The sequence below is a fragment of the Anser brachyrhynchus genome (assembly GCF_964034855.1).
Source record: "Anser brachyrhynchus genome assembly, chromosome: 4".
NCBI lineage: Eukaryota > Metazoa > Chordata > Aves > Anseriformes > Anatidae > Anser > Anser brachyrhynchus.
The window spans coordinates 30,514,239-30,537,463 of record NC_137698.1 but is presented as its reverse complement, the minus strand read 5'-3'; the positions used below and the strand labels follow the sequence as shown (position 1 = coordinate 30,537,463).

At 39.7% G+C, this 23,225-nt stretch overlaps 1 protein-coding gene across 5 annotated transcripts in view; it reads left to right on the top strand.

The window, feature by feature from the left end:
• The first annotated feature begins 11,808 nt into the window (after nt 1-11,808).
• The window catches only part of LOC308194777 (uncharacterized protein), a 187,648-nt gene continuing 176,231 nt past the window's right edge, over nt 11,809-23,225 (top strand). For 4 of the 5 annotated variants that reach the window (XR_013950863.1, XR_013950864.1, XR_013950865.1 and 1 more), the window contains exons 1-2: nt 11,809-11,961; nt 22,954-23,039. Coding sequence is in view for 1 of the 5 variants with exons in the window: in XM_080591092.1 (XP_080447218.1) it covers nt 15,209-15,245; nt 15,336-15,449; nt 22,954-23,039 (237 nt within the window). In the remaining 4 variants the exon portion in view is untranslated. Of the gene's footprint in view, nt 11,962-15,016; nt 15,084-15,203; nt 15,246-15,335; nt 15,450-22,953; nt 23,040-23,225 lie in introns of all 5 variants that reach the window. The other variant, XM_080591092.1, reaches the window with a different exon arrangement.

Below are 23,225 nucleotides of genomic sequence, written 5' to 3'. Positions count from 1 at the left end.
GAGAATGGTGCGGCAGTTTGCGTGGGCACTGCGCGCTCAGAGAGGGCAGAGCATCCCTTCCTGCTCAGGAGAACAGCTCATCTATCGGCTGTCTACCTATAGCTAAACCGCTGTGGCCTGCACTAGGCAGAAAGCTCTTTCTAGAAAGTCTGTGGCGACCCAGACTGACTGCCCGCTCAAAAATGCGGCAGTTCAGGTCTCTGGATGCACGGAGTGCCTGAGCCTGTTGCTGCCACCCGAGGGCGGCAGAGACACTGTGTGTGAGGTGTGTGAGCAGGTGGATGACCTGGTCAGCCTGGTGGCAGAGCTCAAGGAGGTGGAGAGGTTGAGGTCCATGAGGGAGTGTGAGCAGAAGATAGACTGGTGGAGCAACTCCCTGCAAGTCCTGAAGGAAAGGCACCGGGGTGAGACACCCCAAACAGTGGTGGACCCTTTGTCATGTTGCTGTCGGGCAGAGGAAGGGGACCTAGGAGATGAGGAGGAATGGAAACAGGTCCCTGCTCGGTGTCGCAGGGAGCCCTCCTCCCTACCAGCGTCACCTTTCCAGGTGCCCTTACACAACAGGTTTGAGGCCTTGGAGCTTGAGAGACTGGTGGGTGAGGATGAGGTGGAAAGGCTACCCAGGAGAATGCCTAGGGCAAGGAAGTCAACTCCACGCCTCAAGACTGCCTCCACCAAGAAAGAAAGACGGGTGACCATTGTAGGCAACTCCCTTCTCAGGGGAACAGAGGGCCCTATGTGTCAGCCTGACCCTACCCGTAGGGAAGTCTGCTGCCTCCCTGGGGCCTGGGTCAGGGACATTGCCAGAAACCTTCCCAACCAGGTTTGCCCCTCTGATTACTTTCCTCTATTGATAGTCCAGGCTGGCAGCGATGAAATTGCTGAGAGAAGCCTGAAGGCTATCAAATGGGACTTTAGGGGACTGGGACGATTAGTAGATGGAGCGGGAGTACAGGTGGTGTTTTCCTCCATCCCTACAGTGGCAGGGAGGGGTACAGAGAGTACCCGGAAAGCCCACCTGATAAACACATGGCTCAGAGGCTGGTGCCAACACAGAATTTTTTATTTTTATTTTTTGACCATGGGGTGCTTTACACGGCACCCAGCCTGATAGCTGCAGACAGGTCCCACCTGTCTCGAAGGGGAAAACGAATCCAAGCCCAGGAGCTGGCAGGGCTCATTGAGAGGGCTTTAAATTAGGTAAGAAGGGGGACGAGGTTGAAATAAGGCTCCTTAGAGGTGAGCCGGGGGGAACAATGTCAGGGCCGGGGGAAAAGGCAGTGGCCCAACTGAAGTGCATCTACACTAGTACACGCATCATGGGCAACAAACAGGAGAAGATGGAAGCCATCGTGCAGTAGGCAAGCTATGACTTGGTTGCCATCACTGAAACCTGGTGGGACCACTCCCATGACTGGAGTGCTGCAATGATTGGCTATAGGCTCTTCAGAAGGGACAAGCAGCACAGAAGGGGTGTTGGTGTGGTTCCCTATATTAGTGTTTTGATGTTGTGGAACTCGAGGCTGGGAATGATAAGGTTGAGTCCCTATGGGTTACGATCAGCGGGAAGGCCAACAAGGCAGGCGTCCTGGTGGGGGTCTGATATAGACTGCCAAACCAGGATGAGGAGACGGATGAGGTGTTGTACAAGCAGCTGGCAGAAGTTGCACAATTGCCAGCACTGGTTCTCATGGGGAACTTCAACTTTCCAGACATATCCTGGAAATAAAATGCAGCTCAGAGGAAGCAGTCTAGGAGGTTTCTGGAGAGCGTGGAAGACAGCTTCCTGATGCAGTTGGTTAGTGAGCCTACTAGGGGAGGTGCCCTGCTTGACCTTGTTCACAAACAGAGAAGGACTGGTGGGAGATGTGGTGGTTGGGAGCTGTCTTGGGCAGAGTGACCATGAAATGGTGAAGTTCTTCATTCTTGGTGAAGTCAGGAGAGAGGGATCAGTAAAACTGCTATCTTGGACTTCCAGAGGGCAAACTTTGAGCTGTTCAGGACACTTGTTGGCAGAGTCCCTTGGGAGGCAGTCCTGAAGGGCAGAGGAGTCCAGGAAGGCTGGGCACTCTTCAAGAAGGAAATCTTAAAGGCTCAGGAGTGGTCTGTTGCCCATGTGCCCAAAGACAAGCCAGTGTGGAAGAAGACCAGTTTGGCTGAACAGAGAGCTGTGGCTAGAGCTTAGGAAAAAAAAAAAAAGAGGGTTTATGATCTTTGGAAAAGAAGGCGGGCCACTCAGGAGGACTATAAGGATGTTGTAAGGCTGTGCAGGGACAAAATTAGAAAGGCCAAAGATCGTCTGGAGCTCAATCTAGCTACCGCTGTTAAAGATAAGAAAAAATGTTTTTATAAATACATAAACACAGAAAGGAGGACTAAGAAGAATCTCCATCCTTTACTGGTTGCGGGGGGACAAGAGATGAGGAAAAGGCTGAGGTGCTCAATGCCTTTTTTGCCTCAGTCTTTAGTGGCAAGACCAGTTGTTCTCTGGATACCCAGTACCCTGAGCTGGTGGGAGGGGATGGGGAGTAGATTGTGGCCCTCACAATCCACAAGGAAATGGTTGGTGACCTGCTACAGCACTTAGATGTGTGCAAGTCGATGGGGTCGGATGGGATCCACCCGAGGGTACTGAGAGAACTGGCGGAAGAGCTAACCAAGGTGCTTTCCATCATTTATCAGCAGTCCTGGCTATCAGGGGAGGTCCCAGTCGACTGGCGGCTAGCAAATGTGATGCCCATCTACAAGAAGGGAAACTATAGGTCTGTTAGTTTGACCTTAGTGCCAGGGAAGCTCGTGGAGCAGATTATCTTGAGTGTCATCACGCAGCACTTGCAGGGCAACCAGGCGATGAGGCCCAGTCAGCATGGGTTTATGAAAGGCAGGTCCTGCTTGATGAACCTGATCTCCTTCTATGACAAAGTAACACACTTAGTGGATGAGGGAAGGGCTGTGGATGTGGTCTACCTTGACTTCAGTAAGGCTTTTGACACCGTTTCCCACAACATTCTCCTCAAGAAACTGGCTGCTCATGGCTCGTACTGGTGTACACTTTGTTGGGTTAAAAATTGCCTGGGTAGCTGGGCCCAAGAGTTGTGGTAAATGGAGTTAAATCCAGTTGGAGGCCGGTCACTAGTGGAGTCCCCCAGGGCTCAGTACTGGGTCCAGTTCTCTTTAATATCTCTATCAATGATCTGGATGAGGGCATTGAGTGCACCCTCAGTAAGTTTGCAGATGACACCAAGTTAGGTGCATGTGTTGATCTGCTCGAGGGTAGGAAGGCTCTGCAGGAGGATCTGGATAGGCTGGACCGATGGGCTGAGGTCAGCTGTATGAAGTTCAACAAGGCCAAGTGCCGGGTCCTGAACCTGGGGCGCAACAACCCCAAGCAGAGCTACAGGCTGGGAGATGAGTGGCTGGAAAGCTGCCTGGCAGAGAAGGACCTGGGAGTATTGGTTGATAGTCAGCTGAATATGAGCCAGCAGTGTGCTCAGGTGGCCAAGAAGGCCAACAGTGTCCTGGCTTGTATAAGAAACAGCATGGCCAGCAGGTCTAGGGAAGTGATTGTCCCCCTGTACTCGGCTCTGGTGAGGTCGCACCTCAAGTATGGTGTTCAGTTTTGAGCCCCTCGCTACAAGAAGGACATAAAGGTGCTCAAGTGAGTCCAGAGAAGGGCAACGAAGCTGGTGAGGGGTCTGGAGAACAAGTCTTACGAGGAGAGGCTGAGGGAGCTGGGATTGTGTTCAGCGTGGAGAAGAGGAGGCTCAGGGGAGACCTTATCGCTCTCTATAGGTACCTTAAAGGAGGCTGTAGCAAGGTGGGAATTGGTCTATTCTCCCACGTACCTGGTGATAGGACAAGAGGGTTAAAGGCTAAAGTTGTGCCAGGGGAGGTTTAGGTTGGATATTAGGAAGAACTTCTTTACTGAAAGGGTTGTTAGGCATTGGAATGGGCTGCCCAGGGAGGTGGTTGAGTCGCCATCCCTGGAGGTCTTTAAAAGAAGTTTAGATGTAGAGCTTAGTGATATGGTTTAGTGGAGGACTTGTTAGTGTTAGGTCAGAGGTTGGACTAGATGATCTTGGAGGTCTCTTCCAACCTAGACGATTCTGTGATTCTATGACTTGGTGGAAGAGGAAAGGCAAAACAGCAGAGTGCCTACTGGAATATTTTGTAGGTTCAGAATGTGCTCTCTTTGTTTGACTAAATTACATAATGGAGACAGTGAACTCTGGTTTGTTACCATTGACGTTTTGTTCAAATGGGAATTGAAAACAACTAAAAAAAAAACTCTCCATAATTAAAAAGCACAAAAATAAAGCAACCAACCAACAAAGAAAAAAATCAAACCAAAACAGCAACAAACCCACATTTTCTCAGTCACATACAGTTGTGAATGCATATGGAGGCAATTAAGGCAAATCTAACCAAAACAGTATGCTTTGAGATCCTTGGAGCTATGCTCAATAACAATAAGACTGGAAGTACTGGCAATAGAAAACAAAAGCTGTAAACAGCAAGAGAGTCTTGAGAGGTGGCTGTGGGATTGGATGAGGTTGTCACGTATTCTAGAGTTACAGTTTCTACAGACTCCAGAAGGAAGCAAGACACGGTATCCAAATTAGCTGGCTTGACCAAGGGATAGGCAACATGCAGAGCAGTTTGTAAGATAAATTGTCACCTGATAACTATGATGCTCATGTGATGGAGAGGTCACAAGAAAATGACAGGATTCACAGAGATACCTTAAACATTGCTATTAAGTTTATGTGTGTGTGTGTGTATATACATATATATATATATATATGTATAGATATACATATTTGTGTTGTTGAATTGCATATTAGCTGGCAATGAATTACTATATTTGCATGGAAAGTTAAGACATGATGAACTGTCCCCTTAAAAGTTTCTGGAATTAGCTGCTGACTGTTGTGTGACTACTTGCATTGAATAATGTTGATGTGTTAGAAGTCTGACACCAAATGCAGCTGATCTCTGCTTCCCTTGGATTTCTAAAATCTACTGTGTGCATAACACAGATGCGTATGCAACTAATAGATATATTATGCCAGTTAGTCCTCTTTAGGGAAGACGAAATTCCAACATAATAATGATTCTATATAAAGGCTTAATGTGATTTAGATGAGGCTGTCCAATAACTTGCAATATACTTACTATATTTTAAACAATGCAATTGGACAGTCTTCTTTCAAATAAACTAATCTCATTGTTCTGTATACTTATTGGTATAGACCTAGAGAAAATCAGTATCTGCACTGTGCTGTTAATTCCATTTATTTCTCTATATATTTTACATTATAGTTATTCAAGTTGGGTAATTACCTGAAGAGTCAAAGCTAACTGATCTTTGTTGACAGGCTGTAATGACTTAAACCAGCATCTTCTTTGCAGCGCTCCTGTTAAAATGAAAGCAGTTATAAGAGCATATTCATAAGTTTGCCTAGCCACTGTACAAATATTTTAGAAAATAAGCTTCCAGAAATATCAGTAAACAGATACTGAGCCAGCAAAGACACCAAATCAAACAGAAGAGATAGGGAAGGCCATTAAGAGAAAGGATTAAGTTATTCATCTCTGAATGGCGTTTCCATTACTGTGAAACTACTTGGAATGAAATGGGCAAATAACTTTGAAGAAAAAATAGTGACATTGTGGTGGTATCATTTGCGTAGGTTATTATGTGATGACTTTGATTTGGAGGAAGAGTGAAGAACTGGAAAGGGATTTTAATCAGAGTTGTTAGCAGCAAAAAAAGGAAGGGCAAAATGTGATTCATGCAGTGGAGCATACTCTGGGCAGTAGGCACTTGCACAGGTGGAAAGACTGTAATTTCATTTTAGTGGGTGATGCTCTCTTCCTCTTTCTAATTAGGCTGTAAATATAACAGTCAATGTTTGCACGGTGCCACATGCAGCCTTCTTAGACCTCCCTCTCTTCTGGCTAGTGAGAACAGCAGCACACTGTGCTGTTCTGAATTGAGCATGGCAGAAAGAGGAGTTTCTGGAAATTCAAAGTAGGGCAGTCAGAGGCAGGCAAGACCACCACAAGACTGCTGCATTTTGTCTCATGGATTGCATTATCACTGGTGACCGAAGCAAGGATTTGCACATGTTGGTTCAGAGATTGTAGTGAATGTTACTGGTAGTGGAAGAACCAGACACCAGTAAGTGAACTTGACTAGAGTTGTGTGGGGAGATAGCAAAGCACCAATTTTGCTATTCTTTTCTCTTCCCTGAGCCATCAGTAAAAGAAGGTAGCCTGGCTTCAATTTCCATAATGAGGTTTTCATAAAAATGAATCACAAAATGGTTTTGGAAAGACCTGGAAGCTTCCCAGTCTGATAAAGGTGTACCATGTTGTCTTCTGCTGTTGCGTTGAAAGAACTATACTCTGTAGGGACAGAGGGAGGGCTTACTTGTGAATTACTTCAGAAACCTCAGCATTCTTGGAATTGGGAAAGATGACCCGATTGCTATTTTCAGTGCTTTGGAAAAGTGGGAGAGCTTGTTTGTTTGTTTACTTATTTAGAGTGGTAGGGATTTAGTTAAAACAGAGGATGGAAATGTACTTGATTTCCCTAGTAGTTCATGTTTCCTGACTTTTTAATCTCTCCAGGGCCTTTATTCTATATAAGTGTGCATACCTGTCAAACGTGTTGAGAGAGAAATACATCAATTTCTTACTGAGAAACGGGTATCCTGGAACCAAATTGTCACAGTAGTCTCAGGACACCATGGAAGCAGCTTAGAAACAGAGATGCAATTTCATCCCCTTCCACCTTCCCCCACAATATTAACAGTGTCTGAGGAAACTCAGAAAATTGCTCAGTGTGGTTTATTGCTCCTCTATAGTATTTCCAGATTGGTTTATTCCTCCTCTAGAGTATTTCAGAACACTCCAGTTCTGTGAAGTTCTGATACCTTCAGAGACATTGCTGTCTTGAGCCAAAGCTAATTAATTTTTCTTATTATTTTAAGAATGGATGGCGTACACTGAGTCTCACTGCTGTCAAGTAAAATGTTCTGCAGATCTGGCTGGCTCTGTAAGCAAGGTGGGAGAGGCAGGTCACCACACGTATGGCAAAGGTGGAGGAGAAGGGTGGGAAATGGTTTGCTGTATGACTTTGAGAGGACAGAGAGGGACTGAATTTCAGAAATATTTGAAAGAATATTTGTTATGCTCTACAAAAAAAAAAAAAGGAAAAAATTATCTTTATCATAGTCCAAATATGCACAATTGCAATCAGAGCCTCTTATTATCCTACTATTCAATTTATAGAGAATGTGTGGTAAGCTCTGGTTGCTTCCTTAGCACTTGGACCCAGAGTGCTCTGGTGGCTTGCCATTATGCTCACCATTATACTAGCAGTTGTTCAACTTTGATTCTAAACTTTCACTCTTTTTTTTTTTTGATCTAGCTGTTATCTTTCCTGAACAGCCTGATGTACTAAGTTCAAAATAGTTTTGTAACACCTTGTGACTTTATACAACCCTACTAAACAGAAACAATACTGAAAGAAGCACACAGTAAAATTAGTAACACACATCATTACTTACAAATTTCTGTGAGCTTCCATTTGGCACTGATTTCACCCAATATGTGTCTCTAAAAATAAATATACACATACAGTTGTTCAGTTTGCCTCCCAACCAGCCAAGCAGGACTACAAAGTGGCTTTCCTTCCCACAATTGTGCTGTACTAGTTAGATAGTCCCTTGAAGTTTGTTTCAGCCTACAAGTCAGTGTAATTTCTTACATTTTCAGATTCTAGCTACTGTTTTTGTGCAGCAAACAGCCTGCTCTATGATACTATCTTTACTAAAGTTAATCTAAAACTTAAATCCAGACGTTGCAGCAGACTTTTATACCTCAGACATCCAAGACTGTGTTTCAGTACTGTTTGCAGCATTTGCTCCGGGTGTTATTTATGTACTTCAACCAGGTAGCCACATGTCCGATTTTGCAGCCTAGAGAAAGAGAGAATTAATAATCCCAAACATAACAGACAGAAATGTCAAATTGATATTTATACTGTTGGGAGGGAACAGAATGCCTCTTTATTTACTTATTAGTAGGCCAACTTTATGAAACTTACACATATGTATTCAAAACAGGTGTCCCAAGGTAGTGTGCGAAACTTGAAAGATGTCTTTCTAGTTTATACAGCCTCATTCACCTTCAGAAGGGACAGGTAATAGTTGTGTATGTTGTGTTGGTCGATGTAGTTTAAGAAATTTAGTTAAAGTAAGTTATTTCAAAGGCAGCGTCTATCTCACCATCTGCAGAAGCCCTAAATTTCAGCCATCACGGTGCTAAAAGGTGACTTGTCAAAAACAGAAGTATCTGTATTGCAGGCAAAACTGTGACTAGAAGATGAGAATGTCAAGCATGTGCTTGGTGTTGTGTTCTTTTTTTAAATATTGCTTTTTTCAGATCTTTATTGTTCTCCAGTGTTCAAAAATGTGCACATACTGTGCTTGATAAACTTGGATAGCAGCATTTAGTCTCCAAGCATCAGGTCACTGTGACTTTCATTTCTGTTACTGCTCAAAGAATGATTCACTTCAAATTTCCTATTAAAAATATTTCCCTTTAGCTCCATCTTGCTGCTCTGTCCAGTTTAACTATCTGCTACTAAAGACCCATTAATACTAAACTGAAAATCTCTCCTTTTCCTTGCTTGCCTTCTTTGGAAGTTCTATACCTATACAATGGACTGAGACATCTACATAATGTTTATTCCTGTTTTCAAGCAAATTCTAGGACTCCATTTTCAATTTTCAATATGTGTTACTTATGTATGTATGCTGCAAAGTCTTTTCGTTTCCTGTGTTCCTGCTGATCTGTTACCAGGTTGCTTTGATTTTTTTTCTGTTATGACACCATAACAGAATATTATGGTTGTGTAGTGTCATGCATAATGTCATGAAAACATGCAAAACCTGGAACTTAACTAAAGCAATATTCTCATATCTCTAAACCCAAACTGGATTTCTTTTCAGATGCCTGCTTCAATGGTTAAAACATTTTGAATGCTTCCATAAGAAAATATAAATGATTTTTTTAAAAGCAGACTTTTCAAGAGAATCACACCTTTTTGAATGAGACATTTTGCACTCTGGAACTATTTATGAATAAATTTGATTCTTAGTAGAAATTATTTAATAGGTTAGACTGGAAAGCACAGAATCTGGCAGCATTTTAAAAGTGTAATTTAAGTCAGCATAGTGTCTTCTATGTCAAGTTGTCTGTTTTCTTCCTCTATCTCTTCTCTGTTCCAAGTTAAAATCTCTAAACTCACTAAATCTCAGATGTAGAGAATAATTTTAATGTTGTAGTGGATCTCAAGACTGTGACAAGGGCTGAGCCTGAATGAATCTTGTATTTGCCTAACAGTTTCTTTACTTTCTCACAGGGTGTGCTCTGCTAATTAATCATTCTTTGAGTTGTGGTAAAAGCATAGGCATAAACATATATGTATGTGAAAGAAGACAATAATTTTACAGTTAAGGGTTTATTTGAAAGCTATATTTTTTATGGTTTTTACATGCCAGAAAAAGCCCCTATTACCTACCATATATTCAAAAAAAGTTAATCTTTGCAAGTTCTCTCAGAGCAGATTTACGTTGTATGGAATCCTCTTGCATACCTTGAAAAAATAATCCCTATATCTTTTTTCCAGTGTAGGTTTTACCTATTTGCAGCCATTCTGTGACAGCTGTTATGGTTCCCCAGAGATTCATTCTTGGATTTCTTTTTATTTTGCTCTGCTATCACTAACTATTTATACTGCCTGCCGTTGACTATTTTTTCCAAACCTCGAAAAAGGATGTGTCTTCATATGGTCAGAAAAACCTGGCAGAACGCTGTAAAGAGTATCCAAAGTGGCTCTCCCTCACATATATGTGCATAGATATGTATGTATAATATATTTAAGTGCATGCCCAAATTTTAAAGTTAGGCAAACATGGCCTCATTGATAATACATTTATGATAAATCAAACAAACCTGACAAAAAGGTTTTTGGAAAGAAGCTGCTGGGAAACAAATAAACAAAAAACCCGTGACCTTATTTAACCTTAGCCTTGATGACTACGACAAAAATAAATCTTGCATGAGGCTATGCAGAGCACCAGCCCTCTGAAATGAGACAAATACTTCAGAAGCTGCAGTGGCAAAACACTGCAGGTGGCAGGCAAGAGTAACGCCAGGCAAAGCTGGATGTCAGATGAAAGCAGGCTTCTCAACATTGGAGGCTGTTCAGGCTTTTGCATGTGTCTTGTGTAGGAATGGCATCATTTTCTACAGAAATCTTGGGGAAGATCTCCCGTTAAATGGTTCAGAGAATAAACCAACAGTTGTGGGATTGAGAAAACTTTTTTTTTTTTTTTTTAGCTATTGTAATAGTAGTAATAAAATAAAAAAAAATGTGTATGGGTCAAAAAGAACTCAAAACCAAATTTTTTCCCCTTGGCAAAAAAAAAAAAAAAAAAGTAGATCCAAAACAATTTATTTAACTCTAAAGAGAATGACTTACTTTCTCCTAGAAAATTATTCTGACTGTTCTGATTGAATGTGACCGATCTTCAAAAGGGAAACTGGCATTTTTTGCAGCCTTAAAACACAGACTTTTTATGGCATTAAATACTTCTTAGCTATAAATATATACCAGACTTGATGTGAATTCACAAGGGCAAAGAGCTGAAACTCGTCAGTTTTGTTGCACAAATGTGTAACTATCAAGTTTCGATCGTTGCTTTTCAAAGCAATAACAACATACCAGATGCCAGTCAAAAGAAACTGGAAGAAATTATAGGATCTGAAAAAGACTGTTGAAAAACTACTTTTTTGGTGTGCCTACTGTTGTCATGGCAAGTCCTCAGATACTTCAGTAAACTCCGCTTGGATGGCTGTGTGCACTCATGTGAAATGCCCATTAAAAGCAAGAGGGATTCTGTAGAGGCTCAGAAGTTTTCAAGTATAGAATTTACTGCAGCGTTATTGACTAAACTGCTCCTCTAAGTAGGTATGGCAAAAAAATAGATTGGTCTCTGAAGGCACCAGAAGTAATAGGTCTCAGTTCATGCTTTCATCTTAAGTAGGGCATATAATCCAGAATGAGAAACAGCAGAAAAAATAGTCGTCATGAAAAGTCAAAATGCTATTTCGTGCTTCCTATTAGTTAGCTCTTTTGAGAACTTAAGTTGTACTCTTAATTTCTGATGCATCCTTTTTCTGCTTTAAACAAAAAGAGGTCCCAAATCTGTGTGACATTGTGACGTAAATGACTGATGCTCCTTTGAAATAAGTAAGGTGTTCAAAAGGATGGATTTTAATGCTGTAAAAATAATACTGAAGTGTTTGCTCTTCTGACAGGTGAGAGTATGTTTTCATTCAGCAGCAAAACCAGGGTGGGCAAATGGTTAACTTTAACGGGATGGGAAAGCTATGCATCTAAGGAGAGGTCTGGACAAAATGGCTGCCTGCAGCCTTTACTGTTAATTAGCTGCAATACTGGTTCAGCAGCCACAGCCGTGTTTCGTGTGACCTCACTGGTGTGGCATCTGGGCAATTATCTTTGGGATAATGAGCCCTTTCATCCATAGCAGAACAACAACATCTCGCTTGGCTTGCGAAAGATCAGAGCCAATCTGCTGCTCATCAGGGTGCCTGCCATCCCCTTTGTATCACACCTTATTTCAAACCTAACCTTTCACATCCTGCATTAATTGTTTTTAGATTAAATATTAATGAATCCATTTTAGCAGCGGGTGGGGTGGGGGTGGGGGGCTAATAAACACCAAGTATCATCCAAGTGGTAATTTGGATCTTAAATATTCCTGTCTGAGTCTTTGAAAAGAAAGAGAAGCAACATTCCAGATCACTGGTTACAAATGATCATAATCTTTTTCATCTATGGAGAACTGTAATTAACAGCAGGTATCATATTTTTTTCCTCAATTGTACAGTTCTATGAAACTAATTCTTCCTAACTATTCACTTAATGTACAAAAATTATAGAAACACCCACCTAAAGACTGTACCTTTTTTCTTGACCTTTTTAGTTTCCTCACCATGCTGTAGAGCAAGGCTTTTCAAACATTTGACCCTTCACAGAGGTTTTCCCCTTATTTTACTTCATTCTTAAAGGGTAATGTGAAGACTTGCTTTTGATTCCACTGAAATAATTGAATGTGTTGTGGCTAAATTTCTGTAAGACTACTCTTTCATGTTTATTGATGAACTATGAAGCTTTTTCTCTTGCTTTGAAGAGTACTCATGAAGATAAGTTGCAATTTAACAAGGTGTGGCAATCAGTGCAGGAACATGACATGAATTGTTAGTGCTTTGAATCTTTGTTTCAGCAACATGTAAATAGGAAACACAGAAGCTGGATGTTGCCTGGTTGTTGCTGAGTTTTTGTGTTTTCACCGTTCCTCCCCTACTTGTACAGTACAGTTAGGCTTCTTCTGCAGACTTTGATTAAACTGAAAGACAGAGAATTATGGTTTAATTTTCCTCATGGTCTGAGGCAAGGGCACTTCTTCCAGCTAAGAGAAGTTATTGAGTTTCCTTGAAATGTCAGCTAGAAAGGTACCCATTGACTAATATAAAGCAGCAACATCAACGTTTGTTCTGTTGTCCTTTTTTTTTTTTTTTAATATAAGCTAACACTAATAAATCATAATGTTGTGAGACCTACAGGACATGTTTTTGATGTCTCTGAAAATCTTTCTCATTTCTATTCACATGGCAATCTCTAATTTGCTTTTATGCTCATTCAGCTGTAACTCTCTCTACTATTTTCTATGTCTTCAAACTATTAGTTTCATAACTCTTGTTTTTCGTACCTTTGGATCAAACTAATCAAATGCAAGTCATTAATTTACATTACATCTAACCTGCAGATGTTTCATTATCATGCTGAGAAGGTGAGAAACTAAAGATTAACGTTTGTAGGAGATTTGCTTAAGAAAGTCAGGAAGAGATATTTTAGGCTTTGTACATAAAAGATATATAAAATTTTAAGTTGTTCAGTCATCATCCTCTGCACAGCTTAAACATTACTTTGAATTTCAGTTGTTCGATCTGTGAGAGCAGTAAGTTGAAAAGTCAGTCTTAAATATTTTATGGAGTTTACACAAGTAATTCAAAGGCAGCAAAGGCTGTTTACCCTCAAAAGTTAGCTCTGTCAGAGTCATTCTGCAGCTCAGCTTTCTGACTCTGGTTTCTGTGGTGTCTTTGGAGTGGTAATGGGAATGTTTTGGGGAAGAAATGTGTTGCACTGGACTGCCCCTGCCTCACCAGCTAGTGCTGATGCTATCTGATGGCTGTTTCTCTCAGAACCTGTCTCCTTATTTTGAATACCTAGTGGATGCATCTTCTGTAGCCATTTCCCTATATTAGTTATCCTCTGTGAAGTTCCTCTATTGATCCAGTCCTCTGTTCTGTTTGCCCTCTCAACTGCTGCCACTGCTTTGATGAGAGGAAAAATAAAAAAGTCTGTCACCTACAAAGGTTCTTTCTTTTCAGTGGACAGGCAATTTAGTGTATAGGCTCTGTTGCCATTAAAATTCCCCTTATGAATCTCTGAGACATCACAAATGTGCAAAGTGCAAATATGATGGAACACAGTTCGCTCAACAAAGGTTAATGAAGGCAGCCTATTAGTATCCTGCTGAGTTTGTTGTCGGATGCACTGTAGTAGTGCCTAGAGGCTTTGCTCTCAGTGGAGCCTCAGTACAATGAGGCAGGGCATGCACCATATGCGGACAGACAAATAGAGAATAAGTTCATAGACAAGGCTGACAAAAGAAACACAACTGAGGTGACTGACTTGCTTAAAAATAATTTCAAGTGTGTGAGAACCATTCACATGTGGCGCTATCTCCTACTTTTCTAAGGTGGCAATGGAAATGGGTAAGTTGTTGAGGACATGGCTTGAGGAGGGAGACAGAGGAAATCCTACATTCCAGTCAAAATGTGGTCCAAAAGGATGTCTCGTACCTTTTCTGAAGATGGTGGGGTACTTTGCACTGCGACTGTCCCAGTCAAGCCAGTATTATTCCAACTTCACAGGGAGAGATGGATAAATGTGGATGAAATTTCTTCTAAAAGTGAATGGGAGTGACTGGGTAAGTCTTACACTCCAGGCTGAGTGGCAGAAGATATATATCTGAGTTATAAAATTAATCCCCCTCTCCTGCAACACACTTTCGCATCAAAAGTATGAGCTTTCCTTGCATTCTTTGTTAGTCTAAACCGAAGTATAGAGTCAAATGCAACAGGAAAATCTTAAGCACAGTTGTTTACCAGTTTTATACTTTTTCTGAAGTTTCAGGGCATTATCCATCTCTAATCAAATCCTTCCTCTTGCAAATTCAGGCTGGTTTTTGTACATTCAGGATTTGAGTAAAATCTCTTAAAGACATCGACTTACTGAGGGATCCCCAGATTTCCATTCAATTTTACTTGGAAAATGTTTTTTTGCTTCATTCCCAGTGTTCTTTGCATCTTTTATAACCAATAACCAGTATATGAATGTGTTTATTTATTTTTTATTTTCACACTGTATAGAAATATAGTTAGCAATTTCTTTTTTCTTCCTTTTATTTGCTAGTTCTTAGCCTGTAAAACTTTTTTTTTTTTAATCTGGATTATTTTACATGCATGGGTATCAATTGTAAGAGACATCTGTTAGCCTAGAGGTTCATATTTGTCTCTCACTTTAAGCAGCCTTATGTTCCTATGGTACTGCAGAAGCAGTGATGTCTAGTGCTTACAGGGAGACTTACAGAATGGGGGTGCCAGAAATGTTTCTGACTCTGCCTGCTTGCTTGTTCTGTGGCTTCTGTGATGCACTGTCATATTTCACAGAAGTTTTTGAACTTGGTCTCTAAAATTTACTTTCTCTAGATGACTGTGGGTAATTTACCAGACTGATTTTCAGAGTTGCTGAATACACACAATTTTCTCATGCTTTAAATAATTCTAGGCAGGCACCGCCTCCAGAAAATCAGGTTGTTTCCTCTGATAACAAGCTACGTGTGTAGACTGCTAAGGTAATACATAAATTGGGCTTCTTTCACCATATCTATGTCACTTAAACTGTCTCCCTCCTCCCTCTGATCAATGTTTTTTTTTTTTTTTTTTTTTTTTTTTTTCCATTTCTTCCATTCCAGAGTTCATGACTTTGCCTCAGGACACTTGGGATATTATTAATGGTATGTCTTCCTTATATTGACAGCAGAGAAAAATGATGCTTTAGATGGTTCATACTGAAGCACTCCTCTCCCCTCTTCTGTGTTTATCAGAGGAAAGAACTCTTCTTCTGCTCTCAGGCCAAAGTCAGGAGTCTGGGGTTTGGTCAAGTCATCTGAAGGTCACTGAGCCCCAGGGCTGGCCTGGCTGCTTCATGTACCAGTCTGGTAAGGGAAGCTGGAGACCACAGCACAGAAGCAGGGGTTGCTCAAAATATTCCAGTCATTGCAGACATACACAGCTGAGGACAAAATCCTGCTTCTGACCTTAGGGGTTGTTTCTGATCTAGAAGAGAGAGGCTGTTTTGGGACTGAAGTTATTTCTGAGGGGTGAGCTAGAGAGTAAGCTGTTTGCTGGTAGCAGGATTACACCTGCATTGCCTGCTGGAGGCTTTCTGTCCAGGTTTTGAATGCCAGAGGCAGCTCTGTCCTTTCTCTTTTCAGAGCTGACAGGCAATTGGTGCTATTTTAAACAAGTCATTCTCTTTTCTGACTGCTGACAAGCACATGGTAAAATATTAGTATTTCATAACATTGTGAACTATTGCGAACTCAGGAGCTCCAGCCTCACAAATCAAACACCCAAGTTGTGAAATGCACATATTAGGTTTGTTAAATTTGCATTCTGTTAGTGGAACTTGAACATTTATGGTTTCCAGACTTCTCTGTGCTGTAACAAGGACTAGAAATGCACTGCTGAAAACCATGAAGGAGAGCCAGAGGTTCTTCAGTAGCTGATCCCTTTCAGCAGGAATGAGGAAGGTTCTCTCCATCTTGCACGTGGAGAGAACCTTTTGAAGCAAATCTTTTTCTATTGTGGTGCCGGCATTCTGGACAGAACACCTTCCCATGTTACAATAGTCTCCTGTCAAGATGTGTAAAATGGACAATCTGTGCCACATGCCTTAAATTTGGGGCATTACCAAATGCTGTGGCAGAATGACTGGTAGGAATAAATGTCTCCTCCCTCCTGAGACATTCCTTGAAGCAACAGCTGAGCTAAGAGGAGCAGGATTAGAAGTGTGTTTAATCTAGCAAAAAGTCCTGTAATTTGCAATATCTTTTTTTTTTTTTTTTTGTGTCAGCATGAGAACAATGATTTTAAATGCTTGTGGCTATACAAGCTTTAACATGAGATTAGTGTTACTCTTGTTAGGTATTCTAGTTATGTCAGAATGTACTTAAAAAGCATCTTAAAACAATATAAACCATTCATGTTAATCTCTCTCTCCTGCGAATGACTTTAAACATAGAATTAAACATAGATATTTGGCAGGTAACAAATGCATTTATAAAGAAACTCCTCAATTCCGTGGTTTGTGAAGTATGTTAACATAAGTCAATGACATCTGGAAACCAACAGTTGCCAACCAAGATGGAGAAAATAAAAATTGGTGTGGCACAACTTTGAGATATTTGGCCATGACTAGAAATCTAAGTTGTATCCTCAGCTTACTGACAAGTCACTTAATTTAAATTTCAAATAAGTGAACAGACTATATGTTGTAAAATTCAGTAAAACATTTTTTTTACTTAAGAAGTCACACGGAACTTCATGAACTTAGCACACTTGAGAGCTAAATGCACTTCAAAAGAGATCACCTATATGGAACTATAGGTGTAATGATGGTTAAAGGTTTTCAGATAAGTTCCTTTTTTTGGTATCCTTTCCAGTCCTGTCAAAGACTGGAGATCTAGTTTTTCACTGCTCACTTTCCCTTGCAGTGGAAATCTGCAATTTTTCAGCTTTTATGACATATCAACACAGAGAAGTTTAAGAGCTTGTCTTTTCATACCTTGTCTCCTGGGTAACTCCTGTCCAGCTGATGCACTTCAGACTATACATATATAGATGAATATTTTTGTCTGTGGAGTGCTGACACTTAGAGGGCATTATGGTAGTTAGATGTGATATCATTTATGGTATAGTCGAGCTCCAACAAAGGAATTCCAGGTTTTACATACAATTCTGCTTGTTTGCAGAGACCAGGTAGGCTCAGGCTTGTGGCTGTGTAATTCACTGAGGGATTTTTCTAGTTTGACCTCATGTTCTCCAGTCAAGAATTTTGAAGTAATACTTTACAGAACAACTATAACAATCCACATGGTTCCTATAAATTTAACAGGATGCAATACAAAATAATGCATGTGGACAAGAACATGAGTTATGGTGCTTGTGGGGACCGTAACTTTGCATTTCCTGACTTTTGAGTGTTAAGGTGGGTTTTAAATTCTTCACCATATTAGCATTAATATAGTTTAGTACAGGAAATAACTTACCTGGCCCTCCCCTATTTCTCTTCTAGACCCCACCACTGATTTCACTGGGTTTTATGGGGATATAAATGAAACTCTTGCTGTATGTGTTAGATCAGCTGATTCTTGCTCTGCTTGACTTAACAAATCCAGGTCATACTTTAGATAAAATAACCCTCAGTATTTTGCTTAGTTTACACAGCAGGAATAAAGGAGAAGGTGAGAGAGCTGCTCAGTTGTGGCTGCTTGTTAAACAGCAGGGAATGCAGAAGCTTCTAAATAAAACAAATGCTTGCGGGCAGAGAACTTGAAAAAATTAGTTTAACTAGAGCACTACTACTTCTATTTAGCACAGAGGGAATTTTGCAGTACTGTAATAGCAATTTAAAGGTTAATACAGACCTGTAAATGAGGGGTTGTTTCAAACCTAACACAGTTTTCTCTTGGTGAATATGTTAGCAGCAATCTGAAGAGTAATTGTGTCAGCAGTGAGGAAGCAGTGTTGTTCTCAAAGGCTCTATCAGAAATAGGTTTCAAATTAAGACATCTGAAGAGAAAATGATGGGCCTAGGCTAGAATACTGCTTCTGGAAGAGTCTGCAGTTTTGATCTTAACACTGATGCACGTGTTTCCTTGTTTACTTCTTTGGGCTTAAATGAAAAATGTTAATGTTTGAAACCATGATGATGGGGAGAAAAAAATTCTTCATGAAGCCCTTAATAGTCTCTAAACCATTCATGCAGGGATATGAAAGGCAGACTTAAAGAATTAGCTGTTACTGCCTGACTCATTTACTTTCTGAAATACTGGCAGATGCAGCTGTAGAATTCCCCATTGAAATTTTCCTCTCAGCACTGCATCAAAAGAGTATGAAAATACTCAGCATTCTTGATAATTCCAAGGGCACTCAAATATCTTTTTTCTCTGTTTTGTACATCATCCTACTCATTTCAAGGTGGAAAGATTGCCTTTTGTTTTGTCCCGTAAATGCCTAATTTGGACATCTTAATCACAGGTGGTCACTGTGATTAGAAACATAAATTCTAGCGTACAATCATATACTGTGTTCTAGGTCAAAATATTTTTTGATGTGGATAGAGAATTGTAGTTACAGAAAGATAATGCAATGCATGGTACTCTGCTGTAGTATTTAGTAAGGTGAATAATAGGTTCAGTAATTCTGGTAACCATTTGTTCTGTTAAGTCCATTTCATTTTATTGCATCTTCCTAATTTTGCTGCTCCTAGCACTTGTGCTTACTGGACTGGTGCAGAATTGACAAAATACCTATTGCTCAGGTGGCTGATAATCACATTTTTTAGGATGCGTGATCATGCAGCGCAGATGTACAATTACACAGGAGATAATACCTTAATTCTAGGCACTTTAATTTTATTATGGGGCTACAGTTGCTACTCTACTAGTTCGCATTAACCTCCATTTTTCACTTTAATTCAGTCTATTAGCTTTGTGCAACTAAAACATCATATCTTACCTAGGTTCACAACACTTCTCTTCCTGTATAGATTCAATGTTTTTGATAATTTGAATTCCCATCTTCATTTTAGTTAAACTTAGAAATTCAGGAACCTCTGTAACTACTTCTGTTTTCTTTGCTGTATGAAGCTTCAGAGTTTTGTATTATTTCCTGGAGTTTCACTGATGAATAACTGAATGCACAAGTGTCAGCTCGGCTTCTTAAGAAATGAGGCTTACATGCTGTGCTGCTGTCAGTTTTTCACTAATCCTTTTTGAACTCATTGCCACATTGACGGACAATAGAGATCTCAAAGGTATGAAATGTCTTCAAGCTTCTCTAAATTGGTGGCTGGATAGGTGAGTGAGATCCAAATCAGTGTCAATTCTGCGGTGGCAGCAATGTCAATCAGCTGAGAGATGCAGGAGCCAGCCAGCCAGGTGTGTGTGCTGGTCACTCAGTGCAGGCGATGCTCTGAACTGCCCTTGGCACCTGGAGCCTGTGGCAGAGGCAGGAGGCTGGGGGAGCGAAGGGGATGCAGTGAAGAAATGAGGAGACGCAGCAGCTGGAGAGCAACACCACGTGTGTTCATAGAGAACTGGGCATTTTCTGGTCGGCTGCCTGTTGCACAGCCTGTTACAGAGGCTATGTTACATTTTCAAAATAAGAAGTCTTCCTTTTTTTTATTATTTTTTTAATCAAAATGCAGCTATTTAGAAAGATGTGGAAAATAATAAAAATGTAGAGTTGTGCAAAAACTCTACATTTTGTTTTGCCTTTTCTCTCTATCCTTCCCATTTTAATAAGTTCTCAGAATGTAGCAATCCCTCAACATGAAGAAAATCAAAAATATTATTTGATTCTAAATTCACATAGCTAAGAAAAATAAATGAATACTACAAATCCTTTACTCATCTGGCTCTAATGCAATCACTGCTATTCTACATTCTACATAAATCCTCTTTCTCACTCCCAGGAGTTTGCTGACCAATTTCAGTCATCGCATTAGTAGGTTGCAATTTTCTGTGGAAAGAGAAAGTGAGAGGGGATGAAAGAGACAAGTAACTGTGTGTGATGATTGAAATAATTGTCTCAGAGCATGACCTCTCTTTCCTGTTCTCCTTGGTCTGGTAGAACACAACTCTTTCCTTGTTGCTGGTGATAACATTACTCATTGGTGAAGCAAGCATTTTTTTCAATGAAAAGGAATCCACTTTAAAAATAGAAAACACTTTTTAATTGCATCCCAGTGAAGTATGTCACAGAGGGTTGTTTTTTTTTTTTTTAATGTACTGTGATTTAATCTCAATGTCTCTGTAGTGTCTGTAGTGTGGTGGAGATACCAAAACAGTCACAATAAAAGGGAAAGGAGCTAGGAATATACCCCTAATTGTTTTCTAAATCTGACAACCATACCTTACTTAGTAGTAACATTCTTGGTCAGCTAAATTACCCTAAGTGAATCGTACTGCCAAGGTATAAATAAAAACATAAATCAAATGTATTTGCTTAGTAGTTATTCCCATCAGAATATGACCAGAATTTCTTACTGAGACCAAAATTTGTTTACAGCTGTCAATATTTTGACTTATAGTATTTTTGCTAGCAGAAACTGCTCATTCATGAAGGGAAATTGGTTAACGAGAATATTGATTACAGCTTTTAAATACAACATGATAAAATGTTGAACTGATATTAACAGAAGAATAATGAATAAATACTTTGCTAAATTGATTTAATAGTCTCGACTGATTTTTAACCATATGAATGAAGGAGTTTAAAATAACCTTGGATTTATATATTTTTTCTCTAAAATAATTAGAATGGTGGGGACCTGATTTTTATGGAATCTCACTGTGAGACTGACCCTTAAGCTTGTACAGGTGGATATCCAATCCTTAGTCACTGTGTGTGATGATTTTTCAAGCCAAGTCAATCAATATTTCAAAATTGATCTTACTGGTGTCTCTTTCTATGTGATCTATCAAGGATGGTCTGAAGTAAGCAGCACTGTCTGCCATTTTTGCACCAACCATGTCAAGCATGATGTTGATATATACTCTAATTAAATTCTTGTTGAGTGGCCTTAAACCATTTTAAATTTGTTCTTCACCTTACTTTTTTTTTTTTTTTTTTTTTTTACTTCGCTTGTCTCTTGTTTCTTACTTAAGCTGATATGTGGTATCTAGAGATCTGAAGCTTGAGGAAAAAATATAGGGAGCATTGATCTTGCAGTTTACACTTCTTCAGAAGAAGTAGCACAGCAATAGCAGAGAAGAACACAGCTAGAAAGGAAGCGTTTAGAACATCAGGAAATAGTCTGAAGAAAAAGGGGAAGGTGGAGGAAAAAAAAAAGAGTAGAAAGAGTTGACCTCTTTGGGTGATATATGTAAGAACAGTGGAAGCTACTTTTGAAAAGAAAAAAAAACACACAACACAAAAAAAACAACAAAACAAACCACCAGTCCTAGAGAACAAAATAAAACTTCCCTGAAGTTTCTGGTAAAATGTTGGCAAACATTGGAGTTTATAGATAATCTCAGAGCATTTAATTTGGGCATCAGATTTTAGTCCTATTGTAGGTACAAATGCTACCATAGATTTAAGGAAAGTAGATTTAGAAAAAAAATATCCATCCTGTGTTTGCAGGGGGATCATCCAGTGCTATCTAATTAAATAAAATTGGGAGTTCTGTACATCCAACAATTAAAAGAAAAAAAAAAATGGAATTCTGACCAAAGCCATTTCCTGTCATCATATGTACAATTGCCTTGTCATGATGCAAGGAAAATGGGAATATTTTGAAATGCACTTTGAATTTTATTTGGCAGAAATAGATGTAGATGAAGGTAAGGGTATCACTCCCTGGTATGTGCTCTAGAAAAGAATTTACTGAATATTTACAATCAGCGTATGAAGACTGAAAAATGATGTCAAAAAATGAACATAATGAACAATTCTCAAGAACATTGCCACTTGAGGAAATGTCACATGAAAGTTGCAGATTCTTCATGTAGAGGAAAACAAACAAACAAACAAACAAAAAAACCCACAGAGAAACAGTTGATCATGATGTGCTAAAATAGAGAGGAAAAGAAAGTCCCGGGGCTTGAGGAATCTGTTGGATTTGCTGACATAGGGGAGGAGAATCTGCTAAATTCCAAAGGGTGTGTTGAGTAAGAGACTGACCTCTCAATGAAGGCTGGTGATGGAGAAGAAAGGAGAACTGGGACAGCAAAGGAGAAAAGATATTGATCAAAGTATGTGGAATTGCACGTGAAGCTAAAACTAAAGTAATCTCTTCATCTATGCAAAAGACAACTAATATTTTTAATAAAGAACAGCGGACTATGAAAGCCAGAGGCTATTTTGAATGTTGGATTTTGCATTAATATTGGTGGGATTCAGGGAAATCAAGATAAGGAAAGGTTTATGTGATGACTGAATAGTGTCATTGTTTGTCATATTCAATGACAATAGAATGGAAAATATAGTATTGTGACAGTTTCTGTATTGTTCTTTTTCATTTATCTCTCTCTCAGCTGTGCATTTCTCTTCTGTTCTATCTCCATTCATATATTTCAAAGCAACTCCTTCTCATCCCATAGCATAACAAATAAAGATAGTTATTATTATTATTAGGTTTGGTGTTAATTAATGGAAGTTCAGAGAGAGGTGCATAATGTGTACTTGGATGTTTTTAGTCTCAGTACATAGATCTAAATAAGACCAAATAAAGGCATTACTCTTTCCCTGGTGCATGCTGTAGTGATTCGTTTCTAGCTTATGTTTGTAGTACATCATTAGTGTAGGAATGAGTTTCCCATTCTTAAAAAGAAATGATACAGCACTGAATCAGATTAATCCACACAGGTCTGATGAATTAATTAGATTAGGTGAATGTTCAGTAATGCTCTTCAAATGTTTACCCTCTTTCAGGAATATTTGCAGAAGTGGAAGAAAAATTGTTTTCTATTCAAGAGTATTGTGGGTCAAGGATCAGTGAAGAGGAGTACACTTGCAAGGTAAAGAAAGTGAATTTGAAGAACTTGATAATAGTATGATACAAAATGCCTGACTGTGAATGAGGTATGTTGTCGTTTAAACTTGATTTGTTAACTGTCCTTTCGGAGCAAGGTCTGACACTATAAAGAATACAAAACTAGAGGCATCAAAGATGAAACTAAGGGTGTACAGAGGAACTCATATAA